The sequence below is a fragment of the Bubalus bubalis genome, chromosome 1, assembly GCF_019923935.1.
Source record: "Bubalus bubalis isolate 160015118507 breed Murrah chromosome 1, NDDB_SH_1, whole genome shotgun sequence".
Taxonomy (NCBI): Eukaryota; Metazoa; Chordata; class Mammalia; order Artiodactyla; family Bovidae; genus Bubalus; species Bubalus bubalis.
In genome coordinates, this window is record NC_059157.1 from 95,631,163 (window position 1) to 95,644,246 (window position 13,084).

General features: G+C 36.7%; 1 protein-coding gene across 14 annotated transcripts in view; it reads right to left on the reverse strand.

Annotated features, from left to right (window-relative positions):
- Positions 1 to 13,084, reverse strand: part of CBLB (Cbl proto-oncogene B) — a 224,662-nt gene that overhangs the window by 13,715 nt on the left and 197,863 nt on the right. For 12 of the 14 annotated variants that reach the window (XM_044941414.2, XM_044941433.2, XM_025283292.3 and 9 more), the window contains 3 exons: positions 12,890 to 13,021; positions 10,046 to 10,186; positions 2,802 to 2,921 (listed from right to left, as the gene is read on the reverse strand). In XM_044941414.2, coding sequence (XP_044797349.1) covers positions 2,802 to 2,921; positions 10,046 to 10,186; positions 12,890 to 13,021 — 393 coding nt within the window. The remainder of the gene's footprint in view (positions 1 to 2,801; positions 2,922 to 10,045; positions 10,187 to 12,889; positions 13,022 to 13,084) is intronic. The other 2 variants (XM_044941428.2, XM_044941422.2) reach the window with 1 other exon arrangement.

Genomic DNA, 13,084 nt, shown 5'->3' on the forward strand with positions numbered 1-13,084 from the left:
ATGGTACAGGGAACTATATTCAGTATGTTGTAATAACCTATACTGGAAAGGTATCTGAAGATGAATATATATGTATATATATATACACACACATACACACACACATATACTATATATACACAGTACATATATATATACATACAAAAAAGATCTTCACAATCCAGATAAGCACGATGGTGTGATCACACACAAAGAGCCAGACATCCTGGAATGCGAAGTTAAGTAGGCCTTAGGAAGCATCACTACAAATAAAGCTAGTGGAGGTGATGGAATTCCAGTTGAGCTATTTCAAATCCTGAAAGATGATGCTGTGAAAGTGCTGCACTCAATATGCCAGCACATTTGGAAAACTCAGCAGTGGCCATAAGACTGGAAAAGGTCAGTTTTCATTCCAATGCCAAAGAATGCTCAAACGACTGCACAACTGCACTTATCTCATAAGCTAGCAAAGAATGCTCAAAATTATCCATGCCAGGCTTCAACAGCACTTGAACCGTGAACTTTCAGATGTTCAAGCTGGGTTTAGAAAAGGCAGAGGCACCGGAGATCAAGCTGCCAACATCTGTTGAATCACTGACAAAACAAGAGAGTTCCAGAAAAACATCTACTTCTGCTTATTGATTATGCCAAAGCCTTTGACTGTATGGATCATAACAAACTGTCGAAAATTCTTCAAGAGATGGGAGTACCAGACCACCTGACCTGCCTCCTGAGAAATCTGTATGCAGGTCAAGAAGCAACAGTTAGAAGTGAACATGGAAAAACAGACTGTTTCCAAACTGGGAAAGGAGTACGTCAAGGTTGTATATTGTTACCCTGCTTATTTAACTTATATGCAGAGTACATCATGAGAAATGCTGGACTGGATGAAGCACAAGCTGGAATCAAGATTTTTGGGAGAAATATCAATAACCTCAGATATGCAGATGACACCACCCTTATGGCAGAAAGCAAAGAAAAACTAAAGAGCCTCTTGATGAAAGTATGAGTGTGAAAAATTTGGCTTAAAACTCAACATTCAAAAAACTAAGATCATGGCATCTGGTCCCATCAGTTCATGGCAAATAGATGGGGAAACAGTGACAGACTTTATTTTTTTGAGCTCCAAAATCACTGCAGATGGTGACTGCAGCCATGAAATTAAAAGATGAAAAGCTATGACCAACCTAGACAATTTATTAAAAAGCAGAGACATTACTTTGGCACAAAGGTCCGTCTAGTCAAAGCTATGGTTTTTTCAGTAGTCATGCATGGATGTTGAGAGTTGGCCTTTAAAGAAAGCTGAGCGCTGAAGAATTGATGCTTTTCAACTGTGGTGTTGGAAAAGACTCTTGAGAGTCCACTGGACAGCAAGGAGATCCAACCAGTCCATCCTAAAGGAAATCAGTCTGAATATTCACTGGAAGGACTGATGCTGAAACTGCAGTACTTTGGCCACCTGATACAAAGAACAGACTCACTGGAAAAGACCCTGATGCTGGCAAAGATTGAAGGCAGGAGAAGGGGACGACAGTGGATGACAAATGGTTGGATGGCATCACTGACTCAATTGTCATGAGTTTGAGTAAACTCCTGGAGTTGGTGATGGACAGGCTGCAGTCCATGGGATTGCAAAGAGTTGGACACGACTGAGTGACTGAACAGAACTGATACACACACACACACACACACACATATATATATACTCAGTTATATAACACTTTGTTATACACCTGAAAGTAACATATTATAAATAAACTGTACTTCCAAACAAAAGTCAAAATATAGTTAAAAAAATACTGATATAGTACAAAAATTTACATAGGAAAAACCTCTGATGCTTCTAATTGTGAGACAAATATATTGTTTTAATGTTTAATATGTGTATGTTCAGCATAACATCTATCAGTTACTCTTCCCTCCTCCCTTGTATCCAGCCACTCATCCAAAAAATATGTGCTAGGCACTCCTCTGGACACTTGGAGATATAGCAGTGAACCAAATCATGAATATATAAAGCATTAATATTCGAGTGAGGAGATAAACAGTCAAGCAAACAAATTAATGGAAGGTGGTATTAAGAAACATAAGGCAAAAGAAGGGAATAGAAAGTGACTGTGTGAAGTAGGGGGAGCTATTTTAGATATGGTGGGTCAAGGAAGGCATCCTGAAGAAGCAGATCAGCAGCATTTCATTAATAATGGCTATGAGTATGACTTGTAGTTACTGAAATGGTACATCCTTCTATTGGGTTGGTCAAAAAGTTTGGGTTTTCCGAAACATCGTACCAAAATCCTGAACCAACTCTGACCACCCCAGCACTTACTGACTGGCAGCTGAACATTGCATGATAGCCCTAAATAAGCTTGAAAATTAACAGTCTGGTGCTAATAGTAATTCTAAAGAGATTTTTTTTTTTCCTTAATGGAAAAATAAGAGAATGCAACATTTCAGTGTATATAGACATCTTTCCCATTTTTCATATCTGATAAGGCAAAACAAAAGTTAGAGAATGAAATATTTACTTATTTGGCTGCCTTGGATCTTCCCATGAGCTCAGTTAGAGAATGAATAGATTTTTGAGGCACAGAACATGCCTTACTGACAGATCAAAATTAATATTAAGGCTTAGTTTAATATTTTCTGTGAGACAATTCTATAGGCATTCTGCACATAATACATGCTTTATGAGCAAATGCAGAGGTGATAAAAATACTTTCTTAGGCTGGCAGCACTCGTTAAATTATATAATGAATGAAAGGTGCTCTAAAAAGCACTACGCAAATGTAAGGTATTATGCTTAGTATTATTAGCCAACTCACCTGAAGATGAAGGAAGAGGATCATAGTCCTGTGATGCTCTGTTGGATTTGACATTTTCACCTGGTAATCTCCTAGCAGGAGGCAAAGGAACTTGGCCACTTGCTGGATCAAAAAAGGGATCTGAAAAATAAAGATAATTTTCAGATTAAAACTATTATCTCTGCCAACTGGCTGAAGAAAACAATTAGAAATTCTCTGTAAAGATCAATTTTTGAAAGTAAGAAAACATTTCATGACTGATAGTAACCATTTCTAATCTGCCTGCATATTTTCAAATTTATTCATCACTTGGGCAAAAATGCTTTTCCCTGTTTTTCCTAACTGATGCACACTACTAATTTTGTATCTTTCAGATCTCTTATTTGATGGTAAAATTGTTTGATGATAAAAACTGTTTCTAATTTTAATTTCATGCCCCAATTTGTCCTGTACAATAAATATAAACTGTTGTAAAGTCAACAAGAAAAAGTGGATTTTGAATTTTGCCTGTTATAGTATTATCATATCAATTAACCTCTCTCAAGCATTAGGCAGACATAATCTGTAAAATGGACTTGACATCTAAAGGACAGGGACCTTATCTTATACTCAACTGGTTTGAATTATTATCTCCTAACAGAAACACGGTACCAGGCACACTGCTTGGTAAACAGCCTACACTTCATAGATACTTATTTTTAACTACCAAAAAACTAATTTAGATTCTGATTTTTCATAAATTCAAATTCTGTGAAATTTGTATTGCTAACATAAGGCTAAAATGTTAACTATTAAAGAAGAACAGATATTTCATTGTTTTAAATTTCATTTGAGTTTGATATTAAAAAACATGTAAGAATTTGATAATTTAAGAAGGAAATGCATACTCAGACTAAAGTTTGACTAGATAATGTAAGGCAAGAGTTGAAGTCATTATTTTCTTTCCTTATTTGAATACAATAATTATCCCTAGCTTTGCTAGAGACTTTTTTTTTAACTTAACCAAGGCTACTTAATTTGCTGTCATTAATTTTGAGATTAAAATGAGTCTTAGATTCTGAGTTTTCAATAATTAAAAAGTCAATAGATCAGCCTCATTAATTTTGCTGAAACATTTTAGGAAGGAGTAAGAAGATAAATTCCATGCAACAAATATTAATCTTTTGATTTTGGAAGGCTAACCAAAGGGACCAAATATGGTTATTTCTGCATAAATACAGAAAATTTCCAAAGATTTACAGTTAAATGTTCAATAAAATTTACTTTTAGTTCTTGTTCATTCTAAAACATCACAGATTTAATATTGGGTCAGAGAACAGACTGTCTTCTACAATACATAAACTTTTCTGTTTCCTTAAGGGTAAATTTATAGTTTTGTTAGATATACCTAAGCTATTTGTAATCATCTATTTAAGGCTAAATATTAGATTCCAGACTGATTACTGAGTCATAAATAGACTACATAATATACAGTAGTATGATATTGTACCATTAATCTATTGCATCTAAAAAGTCACTGGGTACAATAAAATGTGAACATAAATAGCATGAATATTTAATTCAATTCTGAATCACTATGATGCTTCGTGGTAAGTTTGGCTACTGGTCAGGGACAGGGTAAACTGGGCTTCTGCAGCAAACTGTAATGTTGGAAGGGTTCCTGCGTCAATGGCAAAATACATATGATACAGTTCCTACAGAGAGCACAATAATTACCAAACTTGAAAATCAATAGTTTTTAAAAATAAATTCTTCAAAAATCCACTAAAATAAAATTTTATATCCACACTTAGGATTAAAACATACAAAGTGAAAATACCATAGCCAGTGTATCATTATATGTAGTAATAAATGTTTCAGAAATGAATGAATAAACATGATGGGATTAGTCTACTCTAAAATGCAGGACACTACTGTCTGTGATTTATAGTATGGTAATGCTAAATTGAAAATTTTTAACACTTATTTTAAGAGATTATTAAAAACTGAGGAAAGATTGGGAGGAAAAGGTTTGCTCTGCACTTTAAAGTGCAGAAATGGATATCAAATAATGCTGTGCAAGAAGGAAGCCTAACAAGAGGTTTTCTCTGGGAGGAGGCATTACGGAATTTTCTTAATTCTTTTTCCCCACTATCTGAAATACTTACAATCTTTTACTCAAGTGCAGGAAAAGAGGCAATTTGAACAGTTAAAACAATGGCATCTTTCCTCTGGACTGCCCCCAAATTATCTCAAAGATACTGCCCAAAACTTATCTCAAAGATTGATCCAATACTCTGAAAGTTTTAAAAGACTATCAATGCTAGATGTAACTGATAGGCTTGTAATAGGGTTTAAAGAGCTACTGAAGTGAAACAAAACTCCTCACTCTTTAACTCATATTCATAAAATCCCCATATGTAGTGATTTGTCACTGATTAAGTCTTCCAGTGTTAGAGAATTCAGTACCCATCTGAGATATACAAACTATTATTAATTCAGGAAGCTTAAGAGGAATGCATTTTTTCACTCCTAATTCTTCTACTGGTCAGTCTTTGATCATTTGAGGAGACATGGAAGAAATCTAATCATTCTCTCACAAATACATTGGTTGAAGGCAACTCTAATATATTCAAGATCTTCTATCCTCTTGGCTAAAACACTGTCAGTTCCTTTGATGTACCATAGTTCACATGGTGTGGTTTTATTTCCCTTTCTCATGCTGGCTGCATTCCTCCAGGAATAAGCTAGTCTCGGGTTTCTCCAACTTAGGCATGCATCAAAATCACCCCAAAGGCTTGTGAGAATACAGACTTTTGGTCCTACTCCCAGAGTTTCTGATTTATTTTTTTTTTTTTTTTTTTTTTTTTTTCAGTATGCATTTTTTTTTTAATTTTATTTTATTTTTAAACTTTACATAACTGTATTAGATTTGCCAAATATCAAAATGAATCCGCCACAGGTTTACATGTTTCTGATTTAGTAAGTCTTGAGTAGGTCTAAAGAATTGGCATTTTTAACAAATTTCTAGGTGATGCTGATGCTGCTGGTCTCAAGACCACAATTCATGGTTCTACCCCATGAATCCTTCAACACTCAGACATTGTAGTCTCCACACCGGCTGTGCCCCAGGGAGGACCTCGCCTCACTGGATCTCTGACCTGAAGTCTGTGAGGGCAACCCTCAAAGTGCATGAACACCCTCGGAAATCATGTCATGGGTGTGCCTCGGTCATAGGCAACCAAACCCCTAAAGCATTCCCAGTAACTGTTGCTAATGATCCAAGCTTTCTCTGTACTTTACTTATGCAATTGCATTTCTGGATCCCAGTGAAAAACTCTCCTTTATCTCTAATAAGTCAGTTTGGCTAGCTTTCAGAGTTGAATTGTGACTTTAAGATTGGATATGGACTTCAAAAGATTCCAGGTAGGAATATAGTGAAGAAAGGTTCAGTAAGGGCTGCCAGATACATAGTGTATTTTGTGCACTGCACAAAGACATAGTACTGGGAATGAGCAGACATAACTACAGCCTTGGCTTTGTTCCTGGAGCACTGGCTCTGGCACGAAGCAGGGGGAGGCATGCCTATTTCAACCCACCAACACAAAAGAAATGTCTTTTTGTAATGCACATAAAAGCATATATGTGCTAGCAGTAGCCCTGGTTTGTAGACAGGAAAGCATAAAGCTTTTTTTGAGGACTCTTCAGGTTTTGTTAAGATATGACTGGCTTGTCCAGAGTAGATGGCTCATGTATCGCGGGGTGGGCATTCCTATTTTGCCAAAAGAAATCTTGCATGAAGGCCTACAATGGAAACCAGATAAAAGCAGCATCAGAGCTGTGTCCCTGCTTCACTTCCTCTTTTTGATCGTATAGGAGCCCTAAGGCTCTTTTGCAGAAACACTGGGCCCTGTAGTTTAAAAATCACTATTATAGAGCAGTCAGTGGGCTTGTAAGGCTGCAACGGTGGGCCTGACTCAGGTGTGCAGGGCACCGAATGCTGCAATAAAGAGGCTGGTTTAAAGAGGTACTTAACATCATGAAGATACCTAACCTCTGTCTTTAATTAGGGACACTGATTTCCTCAAGGAAACCAAATCTTCATAATGCCAGAAAAGGCTTATCATTACACTGATCTAAAATTTTAAATGGCAGTAAAATGCTCATATATCTGTTTTAATTTAGCAATCACCTTTGTTTATCTTATATGGTTCTACAACTACTGAGTTAAACTTTGGTTTAGTATTTATAAAGGATTCTTTTAGGAAGTTCAATTCAGAGTGAAGAACTGACTTTATGATTTTCTATTTCACTTTTTAGACACTATAATGTGTTAATCCTTTGCAGAATGATATAGTCAAGTGCTTATTTATAAGCTGAAAGAAACCTTCGTGTTCTATGATATTCCATTAAGAACAATTAAAATACTTTTTTGATAAAGAGGAAGTCTAATACATGTGGTTTAAAAATGAATAAAAACAGTGACTCATTGGATCTCATAAAGCAACTAGCAACAGACTAGAAATCTGTCCTGTGCAGAGTACATCATGAGAAATGCTGGGCTGGAAGAAGCACAAGATGGAATCAAGGTTGCCGGGAGAAATATCAATAATTTCAGATATGCAGATGACGCCACCCTTATGGCAGAAAGTGAAGAGGAACTGAAAAGCCTCTTGATGAAAGTGAAAGAGGAGAATGAAAAATTTGGCTTAAAGCTCAACATTCAGAAAACGAAGATCATGGCATCTGCTCCCATCACTTCATGGGAAATAGATGGGGAAACAGTGGAAACAGTGTCAGACTTTATTTTTCTGGGCTCCAAAATCACTCCAGATGGTGACTGCAGCCATGAAATCAAAAGACGCTTATTCCTTGGAAAGAAAGTTATGACCAACCTAGATAGCATATTGAAAAGCAGAGACATTACTTTGCCAACAAAGGTCCATCTAGTCAAGGCTATGGTTTTTCCAGTGGTCATGTATGGATGTGAGAGTTGGACTGTGAAGAAAGCTGAGTGCCAAAGAATTGATGTTTTTGAACTGTGGTGTTGGAGAAGACTCTTGAGAGTCCCTTGGACTGCAAGGAGATCCAACCAGTCCATTCTAGAGGAGATAAGCCCTGGGTGTTCTTTGGAAGGAATGATGCTAGAGCTGAAACTCCAGTACTGTGGTCACCTCATGCGAAGAGTTGACTCATTGGAAAAACTCTGATGCTGGGAGGGATGGGGGGCAGGAGGAAAAGGGGACGACAGAGGATGAGATGGCTGGATGGCATCACCGACTCAATGGAAGTGAGTCTGAGTGAACTCCGGGAACTGGTGATGGACAGGGAGGCCTGCGTGCTGTGATTCATGGGGTCGCAAAGAGTCGGACACGACTGAGCGACTGAACTGAACTGAATGCCTGGAAACGGGGAAGAAAGCTGCATTTTTTTCTTCTTACAAGTATTTAGTACCAAGGGATGTCAATATTATCTGGAATGGAATTAGAGTACTTCCATGTATAAAAGTAGGTCAAGTGTGTGTGTTAGTTGCTCAGTCGTGTCTGACTCTTTGCAACTCCATGGACTGTAGCCTGCCAGGCTCCTCTGTCCATGGAATTCTCTAGGCACTAATACTGTAGTAGGTAGCTGTTCCCTTCTCCAGGAGATCTTCCCAACATACGGATCAAACCTGGGTCTCCTGCATTGCAGGCAGATTCTTTACCCTCTGAGCCATCAGGAAAACCCAAAAGCAGGTCAAGAGTGAGTCAACAATTTCAAAGGACCCTCCTCTGGTCTCATGTTAGCCTCACACCATAGGCTAAGGATAACTGCTCTTGAGCCTCTCTGGCAGTCAAGCAAAGCTATGCATGAAAGAAAACAGTTTATACAACAGTTTCATTCTGTCTAATAAAAAAGGGGGCTTTTCATTTTGAAAATGAAAGTGAAATTTCATTTTCACGTAATTAATCGTGAGTAAAAAATTTTTGAAGATTTTTACAAAGCACAACAATGAAATTATGATAACTGAAATATATTACAACTGATTCTTTTGAAACAGGTAAAAGCATGTGTGTAAAATGTTCTAATTCCTAGAAAGCTTAATTTTATAAGAAGTCACTGCACTTAGCTTTCATTCAATGGGCTTAAATGTAGCACAGACTAGTAGCATTCAGTAAATTAATGGGATCCATGAGGTCAGGGAGGCATTTCACAGGGTGAGTGACACAGGACAATTCAGTATTTAGTGACAAAAAATTAAACTCAAAATTATTCCTTGAACATAAACTGCCTTTAGAACTGAAGCTATTATATATTCCAAGTTATATGTCTATAATTTTGTATGTCATATGTACAAACTGCCTCAAACTTGTAAATTATCAAGCCAAATTGAAAAAAAGAACCAATGGAAAAGTGTAAAAGGTGAATGACAATGGTTAAGATCCCAAAGTTTTCTATGAAGCATGTAGGTGATCAAAGGACAAAGTTAGTACTCTTAAAAGGCTTTCATGATTTATCTCATACATATATGTAAAGCAGTTGCTAAGAAAGAAAATCTTTATCCTATGTTTAATCAAACCAAACTGAGGAAGCAAACGTTTGAGTATAGATCACAGTATCACCAACAGGGCTGATTGGAACAGTTAATATCAGCAGATTCAATATAACAGAATTTTTTTTTCCTGATAATTCTGACTAGTGAAGTGGATGGTTTACTAAGTCTTTTTATTTCTACTCCTCACTTGAATTTACAAAAGGCTATATATTAATTTTTCCTCGACCAATAATTTTAGTAAATACACTGAGGCATTAAAAACAGTAACACAACAATAAAATGCAGATATTTCAGAAAAAAACATACCTACTAATGTTACAGCAGTATAATTTACAAAGATATTATGTTTTGGAATAAAAAATGACCCTAAAGCATATTTAGTAAAAATTTTTAAACACGTTATTAGAAATATCACACAGAATTAGGAGCGAGTCTAAATCTGTCCCCATCACTATTAGCTCAAACACAGAGCCCTTCTGGTTCTCAGGGATGCCTTTTGTAGCACAGAGATGTTATCTCTAGCATATAGCAACATTTCCAAAATCTGTGATTCCTTGTTGCTTTCACCATTTTTAAAAATCCTTTTGGCAATAAACCAAACAACTGACAAACCCACCCAACTGCTATTTTCTGCCCAGGATTTTTCAGCTTGAGAGCTAGAAAGCAGTGAATTACTAATGCTTATTTGACAGTATGATCTCAGAAATACTTTCGCTTCACGTGAAAGGTTTGCTTGGGTTTTCTCTCCTACCTGAAGGAAGGAGGAAAAGGTCCTGTCCTGAGGATGGTCGGCTGCCAGAGCCAGGAGGTTTCGAATGTTCGATGAGACTGTGCCTTGCGGGAGGTGGGGGAGGTGGGAGGGACGGAGGCAGAGCGTCAAAAGCATCTTCGCCTGCATTTAAAGAAAGGTCAGTATCAGCAGCAGAACTTCAGGCAAAACTAATAATCTTCTCTTACTGCTTATAAAGAACTTCACCCGCGGTGTTTATACAGCAGTTGACCAACTTTGGTAATGGGAGCTGATTATTTTGTGGGGGGTGTCTGGAGAGAAGTACAGACACACAAACACACACATGCAGACTTTTTCTCTCAGGTCTTTCTGTTAAAAAGCTGTGTAACCTTTGTAATATTAAGACATTGGAGGTTTGAACTAAATATTATAAGATCAACATCATCAAAACAGAATTTCTGTGTAACAGTAAGAGTTCACAGTCTAACTGGAAAATCACTACATGCACACAAATTTAATGTCCAATAATTTAAATTATCTTTTAAAGTTTGCTCCACTGGATTTTAATTCATTTAAGCTAATGCTCCCCATATATTTCATTGTCAAAATATACAGAAAATGTACCTGCAGTAGAGGAATATCATCTTTTTCTACTTACCAGATATCTCTAGAGAGACAGTTAAATAGAGAAATAACTCTTGTGGTGGTCCCAAAGCTAGTTACTTATATTTGCATAGTTCCCGCCTTTTCTAACTATAAAATACTGCAGCAGATTTTTATGTCTACTTATGTTTCACTTGCCACATCTTACTATCTCCTATTCATATTTTTCCTCATCTTGATTGTTTAAGAAATAAAATTGCAGTATATGTATTTCTGTAAGCAATCGCAAATACTTGTGAATGAAATGGAGTATAAATACCTACATATTATAGTAATAAATATTCTTCTGGATTTAAATATATTGACTTGAATATAAAGGTATATTTAAATACAAATGGTTTCACCACTCATCCAGCTTGCCTTGGGAAAAATATTCCAAATATCTTCTCTAATGATCATTAGAGAAACTTTTCTAATGTAAAATATATGAAAGTATAGGAGAGAGAGCTTAGTTCTTAGTATCATTTGAACCTTTAGCTATCTCCCACACTATCTTATTTATTCAAATCCTTTATCTGCCCCTACTATTATTTTCCCCACCCTGATATTCCTGTATACCATGCTAGGCACATGGATAATGTGAAGATCAAAATCATAAGGCCTTGACCTGAGGAGCTTAGATTCCATAGAGTTCTAAAAAAAGTTCACAAATGATTCAGAGGTGAAAGTCCCATAGGTCACACAGAGAGAGAAAGAGATGCCTTGTAAGAGGGAAGAGTAAGGTAGCAAGTGGCATTCAGCAAGGTGTTACCAAGAACAGGAAGGTCTGGGATATCAGGTTTCAAAAACATTTGTTCATCAAATACACTCTGGAGAATGGCAATCTACTCCAGTATTTTTGCCTGGAGAATCCCATGGATAGAGGATCCTGGTAGGCTACAATCCGGGGGATCGCAAAGAGTCAGACACAACTGAGCAACCTTACACTACATCAAATACAAGGATGGTATCTTCTAGGTAGAGTGAATAGTATAAATAAAATATGAGATGTACATGAAGAGCCAAAGGACGAGTTATATGTTGCTGAATGGCAGAAACCAACATAACACTGTAAAGCAATTACCTTCCAATTAAAAATAATTTAAAAATGAAGGTTGGAATGTTTCTCTGCATTGTCCGATATGGTAGTAACCATCTACATACAGATATTTAAATAAACTAAAATTCAGTTCTACAGTCATACATAACAGATCTTTCATGTCACCACATAAAGTTCTATAGGACAATGCTGATCTAATCATAAAGACTTGGGTAACAGGTAAAAAACCAGCATAGAGGAAGAAGCAGAGGAAAAGAAAAAGACTAGGTAAAGAAGGCCCTTGTAATCCATGTAGGTGATAGTAAAGCACACAACTGCAGAAAGAATAGGAGCAGGACATTCAACTGTGTAACCAGAAATACCAGGTGATGGTGTCTTTGGGGGGAAAAAAAATGGAAAAGTTCATTTCCAGTAGCCTAATAATTCAAATAAACTCACAAAAGAACCTTCATCATACATTATTTTATGTTATGGTGACACATTATTGTGAAGCTTTAACTTCTAAAAGCTGTCTTCCTCTAAAAATAGGGTGAGAAGCTTCCTACCTAAAATTAATGAAATAGACACCTGCACCAGACAACTTTTATATACATATACACCTGTGGGCACCTTCACACACACATACACACACACATATTAAGTGTACTTCATAGTAAAATTTGAAACAAACTGAGATTATTTCTAGCTGTAATGATTATAAGAGAGAATTTGTTTTTGGCTCTCTGCAATAAAATACATAATTCCCCAGAATGTAATTAGCTAAGTGGAAATGGGTCATTATATACTGAAAGAAAAAGTAAATACACATTCAGTAAGAATTGTACTTCAAGAGAATCTCAGAAGAATACTCCAAATCCATAAGAAGCACAAGCACCTGAAGGAATGAACAGTGCCCTCAGAAGATGTTTTACATGAAGAGACAACTTGATAAAAGCCTGACCGATGCCCGCTACTTACACCACTGTTTCAATCATCTACGTGGAATAATGGTCACAGGAACTCGAGAGCCACCATCACCTGGAGATTCTAATCTGCATTCTAATTCAGACAGTTTCAGAACCCAACAAGTCTGCATTGCATTGAACCCTGAATTCTGATAATTCAGATGTTAATTGAAAGAGATGGCAGAGTGGTTTGTTTGAAATTGTTTTAAAGGTTTCAACCTAATGGAGGGATGAGAAGATCATAATCAGAGGGCGTCCTGTTGAGTGAAGAACCATGCTTTGGATTGTCCCGAGTTGGAAGCCTGGCAGGTGGCAATGGCACTGGATCAGAGGCTGAATCAAAAACATCTCCTAGAGGATAACACAAAATCTTAATGTATCTTCAGTACAACAATGGCATGGAATTTTGCCTTT